We start from the raw sequence: 19,714 nt of genomic DNA, 5'->3' as shown, positions 1-19,714 counted from the left end.
ACCCCGGGACAACCCGTGCCGGCCACGGGCACGGAGAGGTGCCGGCGCCTGCGGATGGGCGCGGAGCGGCGCTGGCACCCGCCCCGGACCCCGGCGCCAGCAACGGCCCCGCCAGGACCCGCGACTCAGCAGAAGGCAGGGCGGCCGCCGCCGACTCAGCACGGCCGCGGCGCCGGGCCCCCGGCCTCCCCCCTCCCTCCGCAGCCGCCGGCGGAGCGAGCGGGGAGAACGGCGACGGAGCCGGACCCTGGCCGAAAAGCCGCAGCCGGGGAACGCGAGCGAGACGGGCGCGAGCGGGACTCTCCGGCGGTCGCTTTATTCCAACACGTTCCCGGCACGCGCAGCCCGGCCGGGCCCCCCCGAGCCCCCGCTTCTTCCTGCTTCTTCCCACCCGGCTCCGGCTCCGGCGCCGCGCGTCCCTCGGCCGAGCCAAGCCGTTAGTTCGCCATCTCTTTGGCCACGGCCTTGTTCAGCTTGTCCTTGAGGTAGGCCGCCCGCTGCCGCTCCGACTTCAAATCCTGGAATTCGTAGTAGGGAACCTGCGGCGGAGGGAAGCGGAGAGCGGTGAGGCAGGGCTGGAGAGGAGCCGCGGCCCCCCGAGGGGGGCACCGGATCCGATGAATCCCACCAGCGGTATCCGCGTCAAGGAGGCCAAAACTCCTCTGCCAAGCTCCATAAATCCGTGTGTTACAAAGCGGCCCGGCGAGGGCGGCTTCCCCATCGGACAATTCGGGACGGCGTCGCCAAATTCGGCAACGCAAACGAACACCGGGCTTCTGCCAACGGCACAAAGCGGCACAGGCGGACGCGAGCGCCGGGCAGCGGAGCGTTCCCGCGTCTGCTTGCGGCCCTTCCCGGGAAAGGGGGGACACGGCCGCTTCGGACCGAGTGCGGAGCTGGCCCTGACAGCCGGTTCCCCGCAGCCGGAGACTCGGCAAGCAGAAGGGGCCGATTCGGGGAGGCAACGCTTCCGCGGGAGCCTCGGGGTCTTTTCCCTGCGAAGCCCTGGAAACTCCTAGCGCCAAAAAGGGCGGCGAAAGCCGGAGGGGGAAATATCGGCTCTCCGGTCCGCAGCCGATGGCTCCGGCTGCGTGAGACGCCGGGAGCCGGGACGCCGCTCCTTGGCAGGGCTGCGCTACGAGGGAGCCGACTCGCCGTCTGGGGGGATCCCACCGCCAACCCGGCCTCTATATTTAGCCGCCGGGATCCAAGGCTCGAGCTGCAGGAAGCGGCAGTTCTCTCCTCCTCCTCCTCCTCCTCCTCCTCCTCTTCTTCCTCCCGTCTCCCCACCTGAACCTCCCCAGCCAGCGAGCGCGGGGGCCGCCAGGGAGATCACGTCAGCGGCTGGGAAAAACAGCGCTGGCCGAGCGTGCTCGGCATCCATGGCGGGCGGCCCCAGAGAGGATCCCGGCGGCTAATCCCGGCGCGGAGAAGACGGGAAGCAGGGGGGAAAGCCGAACCCCCGCTCCCCGCCAGCTACTCACGTCCACGACGAGGAAGCCGGCGGCCTGGACGTGGCGCCGGGCCATGACGCAACGGCCCAGCAGCTCCTTGCTCCGGTTGCTGAAGTCGGGGAAGTCCCACTTGAGGAAGGCCACCCTGGAGCGGGGGGACAGCGGAGAGCAGGCCGCGAGGCTCGAGGGGCGGCGCGTTTCGGCCCCCGGCGCCGGACCCTTCGCCAGAGGCGAAGGCTCCCCGGCTCCGCGGCGCGGCCGAGCCCGGACTCACCTCCTGGCGCCCGGCGGCAGCGGCTTCGTCCCTTCGGAGCGGAGCAGATGCGGAGCGGCCAAGGCCTTCAAGGGCAGGGGCTTGTTTTCGCCGTTCACCACCATTTCGGCATCTGCGCGGGGAGAGGAGGAGAGCGAGGACCCTCGAGGCCTGCTCGGGCGCTACCCGGCACGCGAGGTCCTTCCCGCCCGGCCGCAGGGGGGGTTCGGATCCCTTCCCGAACGTCTCCATGGGCGGAACGAGTGTCCGTGGCACGATTTTATCCCCGGGGTCCCACGGGAAGGGACGTGGGGCCCATGGACTACGGAAGTTGCTGTGGCAGCCGGCTGGCCGGTCGCCGCCACGGCGGAGGCGGCGACCGAATTTGACGGGGCTGCGGAATCGGGGATGGAGCGGGGAGGAGCCGGGGACGGGACCCGGCAGCGGCGAGGAGGAGGCGGAAGAGGGAAAGGGGACGAATTCCAGCACCCAGCCCCTTCCGCGGAGCAGAGGGCCTCGCCGCCGAGGTCGCGGCGCGGGGACGGGGTCGCGCTCACCGATCCGCCAGCCGTAGACCGTGGGCACGTCGAAGCGCCCGTTGTCCGTGCTTCCCAGCACCCCGGCCAACATCTCCTTCAGGCCGCTCCGCGGCGGCGCGACCTTCTCCCCGGCTCGGTCCAGAGCGCTCAGCACCTCCGCTGGCAGGAACGGCCCCCGGTAGTCGGGGCTTTCCAGCCTGGCGGCGGCGTTGATGTGCACCAGCTTCAGCTGCGAGTTCTGGGCCTTGAGGGACTGGTCGCCTGGCAGGAGAAGAGAAGAAGCGCTAGGGAGGTGGCCCGAAGCGGACAGGAAGGTCCGGCTCTCGTTTCGGGGGCTGGCTGAGCGCGGCCACGTCGGAGCCGCGTGTCCGTGGCACGATTTTATCCCCAGGGTCCCACGGGAAGGGACGCGGGGCCCATGGACTACGGAAGTTGCTGTGGCAGCCGGCTGGCCGGTCGCCGCCACGGCGGAGGCGGCGACCGAATTTGACGGGGCTGCGCAGCCCAAGCGGCTGCCGTTTGGCTAAGAGATGCCAAACACTCCCATCTCCGCTCCGGGGAAGCGTTCCCAGGTCCGTGTCCCGCTGGCAGAGGCTCCCACCTCACCTCGGATCCGAGCGTGGAAGTGGGGCGCCAGCACTTTCTGCAGGTAGGGCGCCTTGGCCTGCTGCAGCACGCACAGCGACCACACCAGGTCCGTCAGCACGGGGGGCTCCAGGTTGTCCAGGTGGTCCTGGAGCTTCTCGTGGACCTGCGGAGAAGGGAACCGACGGGCTCAGCCGATCCTCCGATCCTCTCCTCCAGGCAGAGCCGGCGCTGGGCAGGGCCGCGCAGGCGGAGGGCCGCCGCTCCCTCTGCCGGGTGCTCGGCCCAACGCCCGCTCCCGCCCAGCGATGATGCGGCTCCTCTCCGGAAAACGCTGGCCTAAATCCGTCCCCGGGGAGATCAAGGGCGACGGCAGGCGTGAGCTCAAGGTCACGTACGCAAGCCAACTCCCTCCTCCGCTTCCCAGATCGGAATCTCCTCCAACTGCGGCCTGATAGGGACAGCGCTTTTCCCAAAAATAGGCCGAGGGAATCTCTCCCTTCGGGTAGGCTGCGGAAGGGAGCCGGTGCGGACTTTGTTCCCCGACCCCGGGACATCGCAAGCGTCAGCGCAGGGGACGGCAAAGCCAGCGGAGGGACGCTGCGGGGACGCCGCGCGCCTTGCAGCATCCCGGCTCCCTGGGGATCGGGAAATCCCAGTAATTTCCACGCTTTGCAGCAAGTGCCCAGGCAGGAAGGCAGCGATGCCTGGAACAGCCTCGAGCCTTCTCGGGAGCTTCCCGGAGCCGGGCGAGCAGCACCAGCGCTACCCGGCTCAGGGTTAGGCTAAGCCGGGAGAGTCGCGCGGCTCCGCCAAGCGAGCAGCTGCAGGAGCCCCGGAAGGGATCTTCAGTCCGGCCCGAGCTTTGGGCTACCCATTTCCATCTCCAATTCCGGAGCTCCAGTTTCTCCAATTTCCAATTTCTCCAATTTCTCTCCAATTCCGTGAGCTCCAACGCTCACGTTTGCGGGGGGATACGTGCTAGGAGGAGACCTGCGGCCTCTCCGCTGGCTCTGCAGAGGGAGGGAGGAAAGCTTCCCAAGGAGAGGAAGAGGAGGAAGGTTACCATGCTGAAGAAGTCCTCGCTTCCGCTGGGCTGGAAGTTCAGGCGGGCGAAAGAGAGGATGATACTGCACAGGTGAAGGACCGACAACTCCTTGGCGTTGTCCAGGGCATACTGGAAGGCAGAAGGGGCAAAAGCAGAGGTTTGGATCTCTCCCAAACGAGCGCAGGCAGGAAAAGATGGAAAATGCCGCTCAAGGCCACGTCCACCCCACGGCAGGACGGGAAGACACAAGCAAAAGATCCTCTTGCGCCTCCCTGGGATTTTATCCTGGCACGAGGGAAAGCTGCGAGTGGATGCAGAGCTCCGTAACATTCCCGCTTGTCCGGTACGGACACAAAAGCGCAGGCATATAAAACCGGGTCGGGGCTGGGAAGAGGCTGCGGATGAGGCTCCCTCCCCATCTCGGGGGAGGCCGAGAAGACAGCCGAAAGCGGCCAAAAATCAGCAGGTTCCGACTGTTGGTTTTAGCGAAGCCTGAACAGCGAACGCTGTCAAGCCCAACTACAGCCGCCGGGTAGGGAGAACAGTGACGACGGGACAACCGCCGTCTCCAGAGAGGGGGGAAACCGCCAAGCGTGTCCTGGGAACCGCGGGACATCGGAACTGGCTCCCGTGGCGCCTCCTCCCGCCCCTCCTCACCTGCGCGATGGCCTCAAAGAGCGGCAGGTTGAGCCACTTGAGGAGGGCGAAGGACCTGATGCAGCGCGTCACCTCGAGGGGCGTCATGGTGGGCACGTGGGGCTGCAGGTCGGTGGCTATCTTCTGGAAGACCTGGGGCTGGTGGAAATTCAGTTTTCCTTAAAGGGGCAAAAGAAAGCGGCGGCCACTTACAAGGAGCTGGTACGGGCGGAAAGGCGGCGGCACGAGGGAGAGCGCGAAGCCGTTCGCGGGGAGCGGAGGAGGTTTGGAGGCAAGGCGTCGGCTTGGCTCCATCCTTTCTGGTCAGATCTAACCAGACCAGGTCTCTGCTGGGTCCTGCCTCACCCACCAGCTCCGAGTCCTAGTGCCAGCGGCAGATTTTATCTCCGGAAGCACGATACCACCCCGTTACCCTTTCCGAGCCGAAGCTCCTGCAGTATTTTCTCTCTGAGAGAGGCATCCAGAGTGGATTTGGAGGCCAAGGCCTGGTGAATCCACCACTTTCCTTGAAACTCATTCCAGATTAATCAACTTAAGAGCAAGTCAGCTAATAACGTCAACAAGAGAAGCATCGGCTCCCTCCAAGGCCAGGTCTAGCGGGGTTATTCCTTTATTTTTAGAACACAGCTAACCCACAAACGCCCCCGTGGTCATCAGAAGGGTCGTTCCCGCTCTTGGAAGTCAGACAACGCGTTGAACCTCTAAACGGTGCAGAAGGGCTCTTGCTCGGCTCTACCAGTGGGGAAAGGGAGGCGGAAGCCTGCGCCGCGCAGGTGGGAAAACCCCTCTGCCGCGCGGAGTCTGGCAGGGGCCGGGGATACAGAGGTTTAGGGTCCGAGAGACGCGGTCAAGGAAGCAGTTCACAACGGAGCCGAGCCACTTACCGTAGGCAAAGATCAGGTCCATCAAGACGTTGAGGCCGAGCTCCGAGTGCTTCTGAATCAGGTGGTACGACAAGGCCCGGAGCAGCGGTACGGAGCGTCGGTTCTGGTACGCTAAAGCCAGCGTTATTTTCCGGATCTCGTCAGGGTTGAATTGTTCGGCAAGTTCCAGAGCCTGCCAAGAAATGGTTTTGAGCAGAGGTTGGGAAGGGAAAGCACAGCTTGCGTCATCCCCAAGGATGTGCCAGCTGGGCTCTTCCAAGATTACCGGGACCAGACTGGATGCGGCCAGTGTTTAGCTCACGGGAAGGCTGAAGAGCTCGGAGATGAGAGCAACAGCTCGCGGCAAGGGAGAACGGAGGGAAGCAGAACCACATTCCCGTCAACGGGATGTGGCCTGGGTCTCACCCCTGCCGGTCCTGCCATTCTCCGGCCGGCGGGACAGAGGAGCGGCACCCGCTGCCGGGTCGTTATCCCGCCGTAACTTCCGCTTCGCTGGCAGGACGCTACCCAACGCCTTTTGGCCTCGTCACCCGCTAGTGTCCGTAGCGTTTATTTATCCCCAAGGTCGAGGCAGAGAGACAGTGGGGCCCATGAGCTACAGGCGTCGCTGTGGCAGCTGTTTGGCCGGTCCCCAGCACAGGGCAGCCGGGGACCGAATTTGACGCAGCTGCGGCGAAGCCACCCCAACGTCCCTGCAGCGGTTCCCTTCCCAAAGGACATTTCCCTCATCAAGGACAAGATTTGGGGCAGCCACCTCACGCCGGGGGAGCCCAAGCCCATACCTTGTCCTCCAGGCGGTCCATCAGCGCCGGCGAGACGTGCCCGATCTTGGCCATCAGGATCACCACGGTTTTGGTGCCCTCGAGCTCCGTCCAACGCAGCTCCAGCTTCTTGATGACTTCGTTGAGCAGCTTGCTGTCCTTCCCCTGCTTGAGGGCCAGGAACTCCGCCAGGGAGGCGAGCTGCCGGAGGCTGAGGCGCCTGAGCCGCCAGAGCACCTCGTGCTCCACCGACTGCATCTCCTTTCCGCTGCTGTCCATCCCTAGGGAGTACAGGCTCTTTAAGAGGTTCACCAGGGTGTTATTCCACACCTGAGAAATCTGGGCAGCAAAGAGAAACACAGGAAAGACGTCGATCAGAGAGAGTTACGGCGAGCCGGTACTCAAGCGCGCCAACCGCCCCGCCGTCGGCCGCGACGAAACGCCAGGCGACGCTCCACCTCCGCAGGGAGGCGAGAGAACCGCCCGGCGTCGAACGGGAAGCGGGTCCTTCTCGGCCGCGGGACGGTGAGCTCTCTCCCACCGCGCTGCACCGGCAGGCGTAAACCGCGCGGCCAGGTACCGCAGACGCAAAGCCCCAGCGCTCCGGCGCCGCGTGCCTTTGTCGCGAACCGAAGCCGGGCGCCCGAGTAACGTCAAGACCGCAGGCCTGCCGGCTGCCAGCGGCGCGATTAAGCCCGGATGGGGAATTACGCGTCGTTTATAAGCTCCCTCTGCCCTCAACCGCTCGACGCAGCAGAGAAGGAAGCTATGCGGATTTGCTAGCGGCCGGGTAAAATGTTTAAGTAGACTTTATCCTTCTCTGGGGGCATATACACCGAAACGTTTCCATGGCACGGCTGGGATGTGACACCGGTGACGAGTGAAACAAGGAGCAGAGGGATAACTCAGGGCAAGAAACTTGAGGAGCTCCAAGGCCCACGACTCCTCGCGAAGGAGATGCGTTTCGGAGCGGTTCTTGTCGGGGCTAGAGCACAGGGCTCCCAGAGGCAGAGCGGGAGGCTCGTCTGACTCCACGCAGAAGCGCAAGGAGCAGATACTTCCACCTCAGCCGGTCACCTGGGTTCTACTTGGTCATCGAGGACACGATTCACCTCGTCCTGAGGTCAGCATCTTATGGAGGTCAGGCAGAACACACCCTAAGAAGCACCCGTTTCTTCCCAAGGTCTCCGAAAGGAAGCCTGTGTCAGGCGCGAATCCCACTGCCCCAGGACTTGACCAGTCCCGCTTCCACATGCGCTGCCCGGCTGCCATCTGCTGCTTTCCCACTAGCTGCCCTCATCCGAGATGGAGCTACGGATGCCTCACTTCTCCAAGAGCGATCGGTCTTCAAGCTTTCACCTCCTTCGGTGTCAGTCAACGCCCTGTTACCTCACCCTGAGGCCACCAGCCTCTCCATTCCCAGACCAGGCTTCCCCACCCCATGCGTGTTCTGCTGCTGCTTTGCGATGCTAAAGTCAAAGGACGCACGAGGCCTTCTCCGAAAAGAAGGTCAAGGAGAAAACGACTCTTGTGCCTCCAGATCTAGCCCGTGTTCGCACGCAAGACCCAGTGCAAGAAGGTTTCCCAGAGGCTGAGCAGCGTTTTTACAGCTCAGCTCTGCGATTCAGTTATTCTCACCAGATCCCAAATGCAGCTAAACGGAAATTCCAGTCCGAAAGCTCTACTAATTTCCACGATAACCAACTAGATCCGTAGGAAAACATCAATTCTGAAAGCTCCCTCCCCAGCGCTGTTCAGAGAACATTGCCGGAACAGCCCCCTCCAGACAGGCCACAGCACCTATCAGACAGGACACGGCCTGTCTGCAGTATTACCGAACGGTTTAAGAACAAGAATTGCGTTTCAAACCGACAGCGCAGAAGGCAACGCGAGGGCTCGCAGCGCTCGCAGCAGGACGTACCACGTGCGGGCAAAAAAAGGCCTTAATTTTCCGGCCTGCCAAAACTCCAGCATTTCTACCAGCGTGGCAAATTCCTCCAACGATGCTCAGGCACGGTTCGGCGCCGCGGGGAACCACCGCTCGCACGAGAATGGCCCGAGCTCCCTGAGGGCGCTCCGCCGAAGGCTCCTTGAGCCGAAAACCGCACGCCAGAAGGCAGCGGGTAAAACGAGCGGAGCTCGCGCTTTGCCCAAGGTCGCCCAGAAGGTCGCTGCCAGAACCGCAACCAGATTCCCCCCCCTTTACTGATCCCCCCCGTCATCTTCACGCATTCGCTGAGACCACGCTTCCCCCCAGCCGACAGCTCGTTAGCACCTCAGGCTCATTAGGAACCCTTCATTTGAGGTCACGCTCATTTGGCGTCTCCGGCTTGTCACGCAAGGACACCGTGAGCTGATGAATCCGGTTTCGCGTTAGCGGCTGCAGAACGCCGTCGTCCCCAGAGCTCGGTCGGGGAGACCCGGGGCCCACGAACCGCGGGTGTTTCGGGACCAGCCAGAGGACGGCACCGAATCCGACGGGGCCGCTAAGGTCTGAAATAAGGGGAGCGTAAGGTACCACGCAAAGGGCGCCGGTTTCCTTCGGATGCTCCACCTTACAAGGAGGCTTCTCCCGGAGCTAAGCGCCGGCGCGGGGAATTACAGTGAATTCGCCAGGAGGCGCAGGCGCCGGCAGCTCTTGAGGACGACTTAAGTCCTTAACTTAAGTCCCTCAAGCTGTCGGGTCGCAGGGCTACGACCCATCTTTGCCGCAAACCGCTGACAAGGCAGCGGCTGAATTTTATCGAGAAAACTGAAAACGGACGGAGGAAGGAGAGAGGCAGCGCTTAACAGGGATCATCTCCTGCCTCTGGCCGCTGACGTCCCTCGATGTCCCTGGATGTCCCTGGCCACTATAGCAATTTCTGCGGCGAGAAATGAAGTATTTTTATTCCGTTGTGTTTTGTCCCTGGCACAAAAAGCATTGCTTTCCAAAAAGAATTAGGCACTCGGGTCGTTTTCCCCTTTTCCTGGTCCCCTTAACTCTCCCTCAGAAGGGAGGAGCACAAATCCTAAACATGCAACTCGCCTGACAGATGCCCAGCAAGGGATCCCGGGAGAGCCGCCGCTCTACGCAGCCAAGCTGGTTCCGTACGCAGGAGCGCGGTCAGCATCCCAAATCACGGTTTTCCCCCCCCAAAACGCCTCTGTCACACGAGGGAACTTACCTGAGAATCGGTGACAACAACGAGCTGCCGGAAGCGTTCGTCTTGCAAAATGCTCTGGGTCTCCAGGTTTTTTTCCGCCGCAAGGCGGGAAAGTTGAATAATTACTAGCGAGGCTTCGTTGCTGTTTAGAGACTGGAGTTCGTTCAGCTGGAGGAGTTCTTGAGGACTAGCAGCTGTTTCAAGGAGCTCGCTGATGACTCTGTGCTCCGGATTTCTGGCGTCTTCCACCCGCTCTTTGACCGAGAATCCGTCTGCCCAGCGGGAGGGACTTGAAGCATGAAAGGGAGCGGAAGGCGCTGGCGGGAGAGCTCTTGCTATCGCCGTCTTAGCAGCTGACGTGAGCGGAGAGGCCGGGGCTGCCGAGGGAGCGGAGACGAAGGCACCGAAGTGCCGCCAGCAGCAGCGCCGCACCAGTCGGGCCGCCATCGCGCGGCTACGGCTGCGGGGGGAAGAAGGACGGAGGCTGTAACGGACCGGAGGTCAGCGCCGCATTTCAGAAACGCTGCGAAAGCAAAATAAACACTTTAGAAAAAGGAGCGCTTAGTTAAAAAGGGGGAGGCAGCAGGCTTCTAGGGACAGTTATCAGAAAAGGAATTCAATTCGAATCGGTAAAAAAGGCTTTCTGAAGATCAACAAAACATGGAAAGAGGGCGCAGGAAGTCTTCCTCACGGGAACGGCTTTAGCAGAGGTTAAGCGCTCCTCTGGCTTCAGACCAGCCCAGGAGCTGCAGACTCTGGCACGGCTTCCCAAAGGCCCCACGAAGAAACCACGGTCCGAGAAGCGGCAGCGAGCGCCGGGGCTGGCGCAGGGCTCTCCTTCGCCCCAGGCTCCTGCTCTCCAGTCTCTGGCCTCACTCTGACTTAGCCTGGTGTCCCCCCCCCCCCCCCCCCCCAGGACCCCTCACCTGATCTGCTCCCCCTCAGGGCCTCACCTGGGCTGGCCCAGGTCCCTCTAAGGCCTCGCCAGGCCAGGCCTTGTCCCCCCCACCAGGATCTCACTAGGGCCAACCCCCTTCAGGGCCTCACCTGGCCTGGCCCAGTGCCCCCCCCGGGCTGTCTCCCCTCGGAGCTTGGCCTGATCTGGCCTTGTCCCCCCCCAGGGCCTCCCTTGATCTGTCCCAGCCTCCCCCCCCCAAGGCCTCATCTGAGCCGTCCCCACTCTGAGCCTGGCTTGGCCTGGCCTGGGCCCCCCTCCCGGAGTCTCATTTGGGTCAACCCCCCCTCAGAGCCTCGCCATGACCTGGCCCAGTGTCCCCCCCCCCCCCTTGGGGTCCGGCCTGGGCTTGTCCCCCCCCCCCCAACCAGGCCCGCCACCCCCTCACCCGGCCCGGCCCCCCAGGGCCTGATCCCCCGCGCCGGGTCTGGCCCGGTCAAGCCTCCCCCACCCCCCCCGGCCTCCCTCAGGGCACCGCGACCCCCTTCGGGGGAGGGGCCCAGGCGTCCGGGCCTCCCCCCGCACCCGCCGCCGCCGGGCCTGACCTCGGCCGCGCACCTCGCCGCGCCGCCAGGGAGGCGCCGTGCGCACGCGCGCCGGCGCGGGCCGATGACGTCAGCGCGCCGCGGCGAGCGCCTATTGGCGGAGCGCCGGCGCGCGGGGGGGGGAGGGGGCGGAAGGGTCGCGGCACTTCCGGTGCGCAGGGGCGGGAGCGCCGTGAGGGCAGCGGCGCCGCGCCGGGGCCGCGCCTCGGGTCTCCGCCGCCGCCGGGAGCCCCCGCGCGGCCTCCGCCCTCCCCGGAGGGGTCCCCGGCCCCTCCTGACCCCTCGGGCGGCCTTAACCCTGGGCCCGCTGGGGTGGATCCGCCCAGCCCGGCCTAGGGCGCCACGGCCGCCATTTTGTGGGGGCTCCGGGCCCGGCTCCGGTGGGGGGAGGCCGGCACCGATGGGGAGAGGGAGGGGGATCTGGGGCCGGGCCCGGTGCGGGGTGCCGGGGGACAGGGCCGTCCCCGGTGCGGGGTGCTGCGGCGGTGTCGTTGTGCCGGACCTGGTGCGCCCGGGGACCCGGGTGTCCTGACGTTTGCTAGTGCTCTGGCACGCAGGAGGGTTGGAAGCAGGATTGAAGGAGAAGATGGGACAGACCGGGGCAACGGGCCCCCGGACTTAGCCAAACGCGAGCGCTTACCCGCCCCACTTGCCTGCTTTTATCCCCTTTTCCTTCTTTTCACCTGCTCCTCCCCAACCCGCTGCGATCCCGGCCTTTGGGCCTTTCTCTCGCCCTCCCGCAATCTAACATCCTATAAAAAAGTTTTACAGAGCCCTCCGCCTCGCCCAGCGTTTGTGTTTTCTTTCCTGGTGCATCAGTGCGTGCAAACAGAGATCAGGGCCCGGCTGTTTGAACGAGTAAAAGACAAATAAATGCGAGGCTTGTTGCTGGGGCTGGGAACGAGGAGCAGCGGTCGAAAGGTTGTGGCGGTCAAATAAAGCGCGAGACTCTGATTTACGAGCAGGGTGTTTTTTACCGCTCGGCCCTTTTGCTTTCGGAGGCGTCGGCGCCTCCCACTCCGTGGTAGGAAGTTTGCTGGACGGCAGCGTTGAGGGCTTAACCACCCTGTGACCGCTCGGCGCCGCGACCCAGCGGCCCCATCGCTGCGAATCGCTGCGTGTGGAAGCAGCGTCGCGGGATTTGGTCTCGGCAGCCTGTTTGGGGAGAAGGGACAGGGAAGCTTCTTTAGAGGACTTTGTGGTGCTTTCAGGGCTTTCGCGAGCGCAAGCGGCGGAAAAATTGCCGAAAATTGGCTACGCGAAGTGCAGGCAGCGGCGTCTCGGTGAACGCGTGGGCCGAAAGGAGGGTTTGCTTCCAGGCAAGGTTCCTCACTGTGAAAACTTCCTGCTTGGATTCACTCGGAGAGAGCAAATATTTGTCCTGATTTCTCTGCTCGGCTGTAAAACATCCCCAGGCCTGGAAGTCCCCGTTTCTGCGTGCCTGCTGGACAGGACGGCTTTGTTGCAGGGCTTTTTTTGCAGCGTGGGCAGAGGACGTGCTGGGGGGAATCGCAGGATCGCGGAACGGTTGAGGTTGGAAGGAGCCTCTGGAGATCATCCAATCCAACACCCCTGTCCAGCTGGCTTTTGAACATCCTCAAGGATGGAGACTCCACAACCTCTCTGGGCAACCTGTTCCAGTGCTCTGTCACTGTCACAGTGAAAAAGTTTTTCCTCATGTTCAGATGGAAATGTCTGTGTTTCAGTTTGTGCCCGTTGCCTCGCATCCTGTCACTGGGCACCACTGAGAAGAGTCTGGTCCCATCCTCTTGACACCCTCCCTTCAGATACTTGTACACGTTGATAAGATCCCTCTCAGCCTTCTCTTCTCCAGGCTGAACAGTCCCAGCTCTCTCAGCCTTTCCTCATAGGAGAGATGCTCCAGTCCCCTCATCATCTTTGTAGCCCTTCACTGGACTTGCTCCAGTAGTGCCACATCCCTCTTGTACTGGGGAGCCCAGAACTGGACGCAGTACTCCAGATGTGGCCTCAGCAGGGCTGAGGAGAGGGGGAGGATCACCTCCCTCGACCTGCTGGCAACACTCTTCCTGATGCACCCCAGGATACCATTGGCCTTCTTGGCCACAAGGGCACATTGCTGCCTCATGGTCACCTTGGTGTCCACCAGCACTCCCAGGTCCTTCTCAGCAGAGCTGCTTTCCAGCAGGTCAGCCCCCAACCTGTCCTGGTGCATGGGGTTATTCCTCCCCAGGTGCAGGACCCTGCACTTGCCTTTGTTGAACTTCATGAGGTTCCTCTCCGCCCAGCTCTCCAGCTTGTCCAAGTCTCTTTGAATGGCAGCACAGCCCTCTGGGGTATCAGCCACTCCTCCCAGTTTTGTATCATCAGCAAACTTGCTGAGGGTGCACTCTGACCCTTCATCCAGGTCATGGATGAAGACGTTGAACAAGACTGGACCCAGTACTGACCCCTGGGGGACACCGCTAGCTACAGACCTCCAACTAGACTCTGCACTGCTGATCACAACCCTCTGAGCTCTGTCATTCAGCCAGTTCTCAATCCACCTCACTGGCCACTCATCTAGCCCACACTTCCTGAGCTTGTCTATGAGGATGCTATGGGAGACAGTGTCAAAAGCCTTGCTGAAGTCTAGGTAGACAACATCCACTGCTCTCCCCTCATCTCCCCAGCCAGTCATTCCATCAGAGAAGGCTATCAGATTGGTTAAGCATGATTTCCCCTTGGTGAAGCCATGCTGACTACTCCTGATCACCTTCTTGTCCTCCACATGCTTGGAGATGGCCTCCAGGATGAGCTGCTCCATCACCTTTCCAGGGATGGAGGTGAGGCTGACTGGCCTGAGGTTTCCCGGGTCCTCCTTCTTGAAGACTGGAGTGACGTTGGCTTTCTTCCAGTCCTCAGGCACCTCTCCTGTTCTCCATGACCTTTCAGAGATGATGGAGAGTGGCCTTGCAATGATGCCCGTCAGCTCCCTCAGCACACATGGGTGCATCCCATCAAGACCCATGGATTTGCGGGTGTCAAGTTTGCCTAAATAATCTCTAATCTGCTCCTCCTTCAAGGGAAAGTCGTCTTTTCTCCAGACTTTCTCCCTGGTCTCCAGGGTCTGGGATTCCTGAGGGCTCACCTCAAGACTTAGGGTCTTGGTGTGACCCATCACAGCCTTTGGGTTCAGACTAGCTTCTCCTAGCGGTAGGGTCTGTAAGGAAGCGAGCTGCGTCCGCTCTGGTCCTCCTGGGGCTGCCTGCCCCGAGATGCAGTTGGGGAAATCTGCAGGCAGGTAAATGCTGGGGTGTTTTGGGGTGTTTTGGGGTGTCCGTGGGCTGGGCTGGGCTTGCGTGCCCTGTTAGGGGGTGCCGAGGTGTCACGCTGGGGGGCTCGGGCATCTCGGTGGGGCTGGATTTCTTCTCGCGTGAGCTCGTGCAGTTGCTCGGGGCTGGGAGGGGGGGGAATTTTTCTCCTTCCCCCAAATACCTTCCATCTCCTTTTTTCGGGCTTCGGGTGAGAGGCGAAGCCCTTCGCGCGCGGGGTCGGCGCTGCAAAAAATACTCCAGAAGCCATTTAAAAGCCTTGCACGTTTCTTCGGCCGCTTTCCTGCAGATCCCCGTATACAAATACCGGGATCCCTGTATATAAATACCGGGATAATTACAACCGAGCCTTGCAAAATGCCCGTCCGCTGCCCCCATCCGCCGCGTCCTCCTCCCATGCTTGCAACGCGGCTCTCGCCGGCAGGGGGAAGGACGGATCCGGCGGCCTCTCCCGGTCACCTGAGTCTTTCCGGGGCTGGATGTGTAAAACCGATGTGTCCGAGCGGACCAGGGAAAAGGGGAGGACACCAGGGAGGTGCCGGGGATGCTACGGGCAAGGAGGTGAACGCGCTAAAGGATGCTGCGGGGTGGCCGGGCTGATTTGGGGTTTGTCCATGGAAAATTTGGGGTTCGGCCAGGCTGATTTGGGGTTTGGCCGTGGAAGATTTGGGGTTCAGCTGGGCTGATTTGGGGTTCGGCCAGGTGATCGCCGGCCGGTCCCCCCCTTGCTGCGGGAAGGGGCTGGGTTGGCCGGACTTGATTCCATCCGAGAGCGAATTCCCCGTGCGTGGGCACGTGCGGGCGCATCCCTGCGCAAAATCCCCCCTCCGGCCGCGCCAGGACGCGGCCCCCGGGGAATTTCCCCGCGGCAGCGCGGAGGGGAGCGTCGGCTTTCGGCAACGCCCCGGCTCGGCATAAAAGGGGCTCCCCGGCGGCACCCTGGCACGGAGCCGGGATGCTGGCGGCGGGAGGCAGGATGCGGCCGTGCTGGGCGCTGCTGCTGCTGCTGCTGGGACTGGCCGGAGCCGCCGCGCCGGAGCCCTGGACCGCGAGCTACGCGGATGCCGAGACGGCGTCCACGGCGCTGCTCAACGCCAAGGCGGCGAGTCCCCACGTCCCGCGGCGGGCGCAGCCCCGGCCCGGCTCGGTGAGCGCCGCCGTCGGGGGCCCGAGGCCGCGGTGATGGCCGCGGCGGTGGCGCCGGGCCGTGACGCCCGTCCCTCGCGCTGTCTCGCAGCTCGGCAGCCTGCGGCGCCCGCAGGAGCTCGGCTTCCTCGTGGAGGAGACGACGACGACGTGCGGGAGCCCGGGGGCGGCCGCCGGCACGGGCCGGAGCGGGACCCGCCGGAGCGGGGTGAGGCCTCGGGGGGCCGCGGCGAGGAGGGAGGTGCGGGGGGGTCCTCTGCTCGGCTCGGCCCCCCCCCCGCAGCAGCCGGGGCAGCAGCCCGCCGCAGAGCTCACTTGCAAGACGGTGCCCCGGGCGGGGAGGCCCCTGCGTGTCTCCTCTTCCCCAGGTGTCCCCCCCCAGCCCGTGTCCCCCCCTGGTGTCCCCCCAAAGTGTCTCACCTGGCCCGCGTCCCTCCCCACCCTGCACATTGCACCCAGACTGTGTCCCCATGGCGTCCCACCTAGGTGTCCCACCAGCCCATGTGCCCACCGCGTCCCACCAGCCCGTGTCCCAACGGCATCCCAACCTAGCCCATGTCCCCACGGCATCTCACCTAGGCATCCCACCAGCCCGTGTCCCAACGGCATCCCAACCTAGCCCATGTCCCCACAGTGTCCCACCTAGGCATCCCAACAGCCCGTATCCCAATGGCATTCCACCCAGGTGTCCCATCCAGCCCATGTCCCCGTGGTGTCCCACCCAGGCATCCCACCCAGCTCATATCCCCACGGCGTCCCACCTACGCATCCCACCCAGCTGTTCCATGCAGTACGTGTCCCCATGGCATCCCACCTAGGCGTCCCACCTAACCTGTGTCCCACCAGCCCATATCCCCACAGCGTCCCACTCAGGCATCCCACCCAGCCCGTATCCCCACAGCATCCTACCTAGGCATCCCACCTAGGTGTCCCACCAGCCCGTGTCTCCGCGGTGTCCCACCAGGCGTCCCACCTAGGCGTCCCATTAGCCCATGTGTGTCCCCACAGCATCCCACCTAGGCATCCCACCAGCTCAAATCCCCATGGTGTCCCACCCAAGTGTCCCACCAACCCATGCCCCCATGGCATCCCACCCAGGCGTCCCACCCAGCCCGTGTCCCTGCGGCATCCCACCCAAGCGTCCCACCAGCCCATGTCCCCATGGCATCCCACCCAGGCATCCCACCTAGGTGTCCCACCAGCCCATGTGTGTCCCCACAGCACCCCACCTAGGCATCCCACCAGCTCAAATCCCCATGGTGTCCCACCCAAGCGTCCCACCAACCCATGTCCCCATGGCATCCCACCCAGGCGTCCCACCCAGCCCGTGTCCCTGCAGCATCCCACGCAGGTGTCCCACCAGCCCATGTCCCCACAGTGTGCCACTCAGGCATCCCACCTAGGCATCCCACCAGCTCAAATCCCCATGGTGTCCCACCCAAGTGTCCCACCAACCCATGTCCCCATGGCATCCCACCCAGGCGTCCCACCCAGCCCGTGTCCCTGCAGCATCCCACGCAGGTGTCCCACCAGCCCATGTCCCCACAGTGTCCCACTCAGGCATCCCATCCAGCCCATATCCCCACAGCATCCCACCTAGGCGTCCCACCCAGCCCGTGTCCCCGCGGCGTCCTATCCAAGCGTCCCACCAGCCCGTGTCCCCATGGTGTCCCACCCAGGCGTCCCACCAGTCCATGTCCCCATGGCGTCCCACCCAGCCCGTGTCCCCGCGGCATCCTATCCAAGCATCCCACCAGTCCATGTCCCCATGGCGTCCCACCCAGCCCGTGTCCCCGCGGCATCCTATCCAAGCGTCCCACCAGCCCGTGTCCCCGCGGTGTCCCACCCAGCCATCCCACCAATCCATGTCCCCGTGGTGTCCCACCCAGGCATCCCACCCAGCTCATATCCCCACGGTGTCCCACCTAGGCATCCCACCCAGCTGTTCCACCCAGTCCGTGTCCCCATGGCATCCCACCTAGGCGTCCCACCAGTCTGTGTCCCCATGGCATCCCATCCGGCCCACGTTCCCACGGCGTCCCACCTAGGCGTCCCACCCAGCCCATGTCCCCACATCCCACCCCCCCCCCGGGCATCCCACCCAGCATCCCCAGGTGTCCCACCTGTCCCACATCCCCCCTGGACGTCCCCCCCGGGCGTTCCAGCCAGTCCATGTCCCTGTGTCCCTCCTGGGCATCCCACCTGGCCCACAGCCCCACGGCGTCCCTGAGTGTCCCACCCAGCCTGTGTCCCCGCGTCCCCCCAGGCATCCCACCTGGCCCGTGACCCTGTGTCCCCCCCGGGTGTCCCCCTGCCCAGCCCGTGTCCCCCAGGGCTGCACCATCCTCTCCACTGCACCCGTCCTCCCTGCCATCCCCAGGGCACCGGGACCCCCCTCCCGCTGTGTCCCCGGGGGGCACCCGGGAGGCCCCCCCCCACCTCGCCGGCCCTGACGCCACACGATGGCCTCTCCCCCCCCCCCCTCTCCGCCAGCCCCTCCGCCGGCGGCGCTCCAAGATCAGGGACTTCTTTGCCAAGATCAAGAAGGGCATCAAGGACTTGGTGGAGCGCGGCAAGCTCTGGGCGCGCGGCAAGCTCGACTGCCGCAGGGGCCAACCCTGAGCGTCCCCGTCCCTATCCCTGTCCCTGCAATAAAGCACCCACATCTGCAGCAACGCTGGTGTGTGCACGGAGCCCCGGGATGGGTCCCCGAGCATCCGGCGCCCGCCGCGCGCCTCCGTTGTCCCCCCGCAGCCCGGGGGAGCCGGAGGGAGGGGAGACGGCGCGGGAACCCGGTTCGGGGGCCCGGAGGAGGGGGGGGGGCCCGGTTTATTGGCTCAGCCGATGCGCAAGGTGCCCCGCGCGCGCAGGTCGAAGCGGATGACGGGCCGAAAGCGCCGCAGCTTGCTGAAGAAGCGGCCGATGCGGCCTCGCTGCACCAGCGTCGGCTGCGGGGAGGAGAGCGGCGTCATGGCGGGGGGGTGGTGGGGCCCCCCCGGCTCCGCGGCAGAGCGTCGGGGACCCCGCGGCAAGGGGGAATCCCGGGCAAGGGGCCCAGGCGTCCGGGGCAGCCTCCCCCCCCTCCTCCCCAAGCCCGCACTCACGTCGGAAGAGGCGTCCACGCAGCGCAGCTCCATCTCGGAGGAGCCCTGCAGCACCTGCACCGATCCCACGCAGTCCTTGATGGCCTGGGGGGGGGGGGGAACGTGGGGCATCAGGGGGGGACATGGGGGCGTCACGGGGGGGGACGCAGGGTGTCACGGGGGGTCCCCGGCGCCCCCGCTCACCCCGTTCTCCTTGAAGTCGCAGTCGTCGAGGCGGACGTGGGTGCCCGGCTTGCACTCCGTCTCCATCAGGGTGAAGTTGAGCGCCCGCAGGCTGCTCAGCTCGATGTCCTGCCGGGGGGGGGGGGGGGGGGGGGATGGCATGAGGGTGCCCGGCCACCCGGGGGGGGTCTGTCCCATCCTGTCCCATCCCATCCCGTCCCATCCCATCCCTCCCCTCCTGTCCCATTCTGTCCCATCACGTCCCATCCATCCTGTCCTGTCCCATCATGTCCCTTCCCTCCTGTCCCATTCCATCCCATCCTGTCCTGTCCCATCCCTCCCATCCCATCCATCCTGTCCTGTCCCTTCCTTCTTGTCCCTTTCCATCCTGTCCACCCTGTCCCATCTCATCCCATCCCTCCCGTCCCATCACATCCCATCCCACTCCATCCCATCACATCCCGTCCATCCTGTCCTGTCCCATCATGTCCCTTCCCTCCTGTCCTATTCCATCCCAGCCACCCTGTCTGTCCCATCCTGTCCCATCCTGTTCCATCCCATCCCATCCCTCCTGTCCCTCCTGTCCCGTCCCATCCCGTCCCATCTCATCCCTCCTGTCCCATCTCATCCCTCCTGTCCCATCCCATCCCATCCCTCCTGTCCCATCCTATCCCATCCCTCCTGTCCCATCCTGTCCCATCCTATCCCTCCTGTCCCATCCCATCCCTCCTGTCCCTCCTATCCTGTCCCATCCCATCCCATCTCATCCCTCCTGTCCCATCTCATCCCTCCTGTCCCGTCCCATCCCACCCCCCGCCCCGGGGACTCACCGGCGCCGGCTCAGGGTCGGCGCTCAGCAGCCGGAAGGCGTTTTGCACCTCGGGGCGCTGGTTGAAGGCGTCCACGGCCTGGGCCAGGGCCTGCGGGTAGCTGAAGGCGGGCGGCAGGGCCAGGCCCCTGGCCGCCCCCAGCACCACCAGCAGCAGCAGCACCCAGCAGCCCGGCATCGCGGCGGCTCGGCACGGCACGGCACGGCACGGCACGGCGCCTCGGCCCCTTTTATCCCCGCCGCCGCGCTTGGGCAACGCCGGCCGCTTGGGCAACCCGGCGCTTGCCCCACTCGCCCCCCCTCCACCGCCAACGGCTTCGTTGCACCAGGACGCGGCGGCGGCGGCGGCGTTT

General features: G+C 64.5%; 2 protein-coding genes and 3 non-coding genes across 5 annotated transcripts; all 5 read right to left on the bottom strand.

Annotated features, from left to right (window-relative positions):
- Positions 1-299: 299 nt before the first annotated feature.
- On the bottom strand, positions 300-10,884 carry TBRG4 (transforming growth factor beta regulator 4). Its single transcript, XM_067292074.1, has 11 exons — positions 10,828-10,884; positions 9,349-9,850; positions 6,203-6,520; positions 5,421-5,592; positions 4,537-4,694; positions 3,898-4,008; positions 2,853-2,997; positions 2,265-2,507; positions 1,729-1,840; positions 1,485-1,599; positions 300-539 (listed from the first exon to the last, which is right to left on the bottom strand). Exons 2-11 carry the CDS (start codon positions 9,772-9,774, stop codon positions 438-440), a joined length of 1,902 nt encoding a protein of 633 aa, XP_067148175.1. The 5' UTR covers positions 9,775-9,850; positions 10,828-10,884; the 3' UTR covers positions 300-437.
- Positions 1,969-2,106, bottom strand: LOC136991473 (small nucleolar RNA SNORA5). Its single transcript, XR_010883627.1, has one exon. It is a non-coding gene; the product is annotated as a small nucleolar RNA SNORA5 (small nucleolar RNA).
- LOC136991474 (small nucleolar RNA SNORA5) lies at positions 2,609-2,746 on the bottom strand. Its single transcript, XR_010883628.1, has one exon. It is a non-coding gene; the product is annotated as a small nucleolar RNA SNORA5 (small nucleolar RNA).
- Positions 5,955-6,092, bottom strand: LOC136991472 (small nucleolar RNA SNORA5). Its single transcript, XR_010883626.1, has one exon. It is a non-coding gene; the product is annotated as a small nucleolar RNA SNORA5 (small nucleolar RNA).
- A 7,219-nt stretch (positions 10,885-18,103) lies between the features above and the next one.
- CAMP (cathelicidin antimicrobial peptide) lies at positions 18,104-19,705 on the bottom strand. The gene is made up of 4 exons (XM_067292555.1): positions 19,363-19,705; positions 18,554-18,661; positions 18,371-18,454; positions 18,104-18,214 (listed from the first exon to the last, which is right to left on the bottom strand). Exons 1-4 carry the CDS (start codon positions 19,537-19,539, stop codon positions 18,104-18,106), a joined length of 480 nt encoding a protein of 159 aa, XP_067148656.1. The 5' UTR covers positions 19,540-19,705.
- Positions 19,706-19,714: the final 9 nt, after the last annotated feature.

This window comes from Apteryx mantelli, chromosome 2 (genome assembly GCF_036417845.1).
Source record: "Apteryx mantelli isolate bAptMan1 chromosome 2, bAptMan1.hap1, whole genome shotgun sequence".
Lineage (NCBI taxonomy): Eukaryota > Metazoa > Chordata > Aves > Apterygiformes > Apterygidae > Apteryx > Apteryx mantelli.
This window is presented reverse-complemented; position numbering and strand designations above follow the sequence as displayed.

Bases quoted from the DNA above. Each gene is read 5' to 3' on its own strand.
- CAMP (XM_067292555.1), bottom strand. From the start codon at position 19,539: ATGCCGGGCTGCTGGGTGCTGCTGCTGCTGGTGGTGCTGGGGGCGGCC. The intron at 18,455-18,553 runs GTGAGCGGGGGC...CCCCCCCCCCAG, and splicing joins GCGACTTCAAGGAGAACGGG to GCCATCAAGGACTGCGTGGG. The intron at 18,215-18,370 runs GTGAGTGCGGGC...TCCTCCCCGCAG, and splicing joins GCGTGGACGCCTCTTCCGAC to CCGACGCTGGTGCAGCGAGG.
- TBRG4 (XM_067292074.1), bottom strand. From the start codon at position 9,774: ATGGCGGCCCGACTGGTGCGGCGCTGCTGCTGGCGGCACTTCGGTGCC. The intron at 4,009-4,536 runs GTGAGGAGGGGC...TCTGCCTTCCAG, and splicing joins TCTTTGAGGCCATCGCGCAG to TATGCCCTGGACAACGCCAA. The intron at 1,600-1,728 runs GTGAGTCCGGGC...CCCCCGCTCCAG, and splicing joins CTGCCGCCGGGCGCCAGGAG to GGTGGCCTTCCTCAAGTGGG.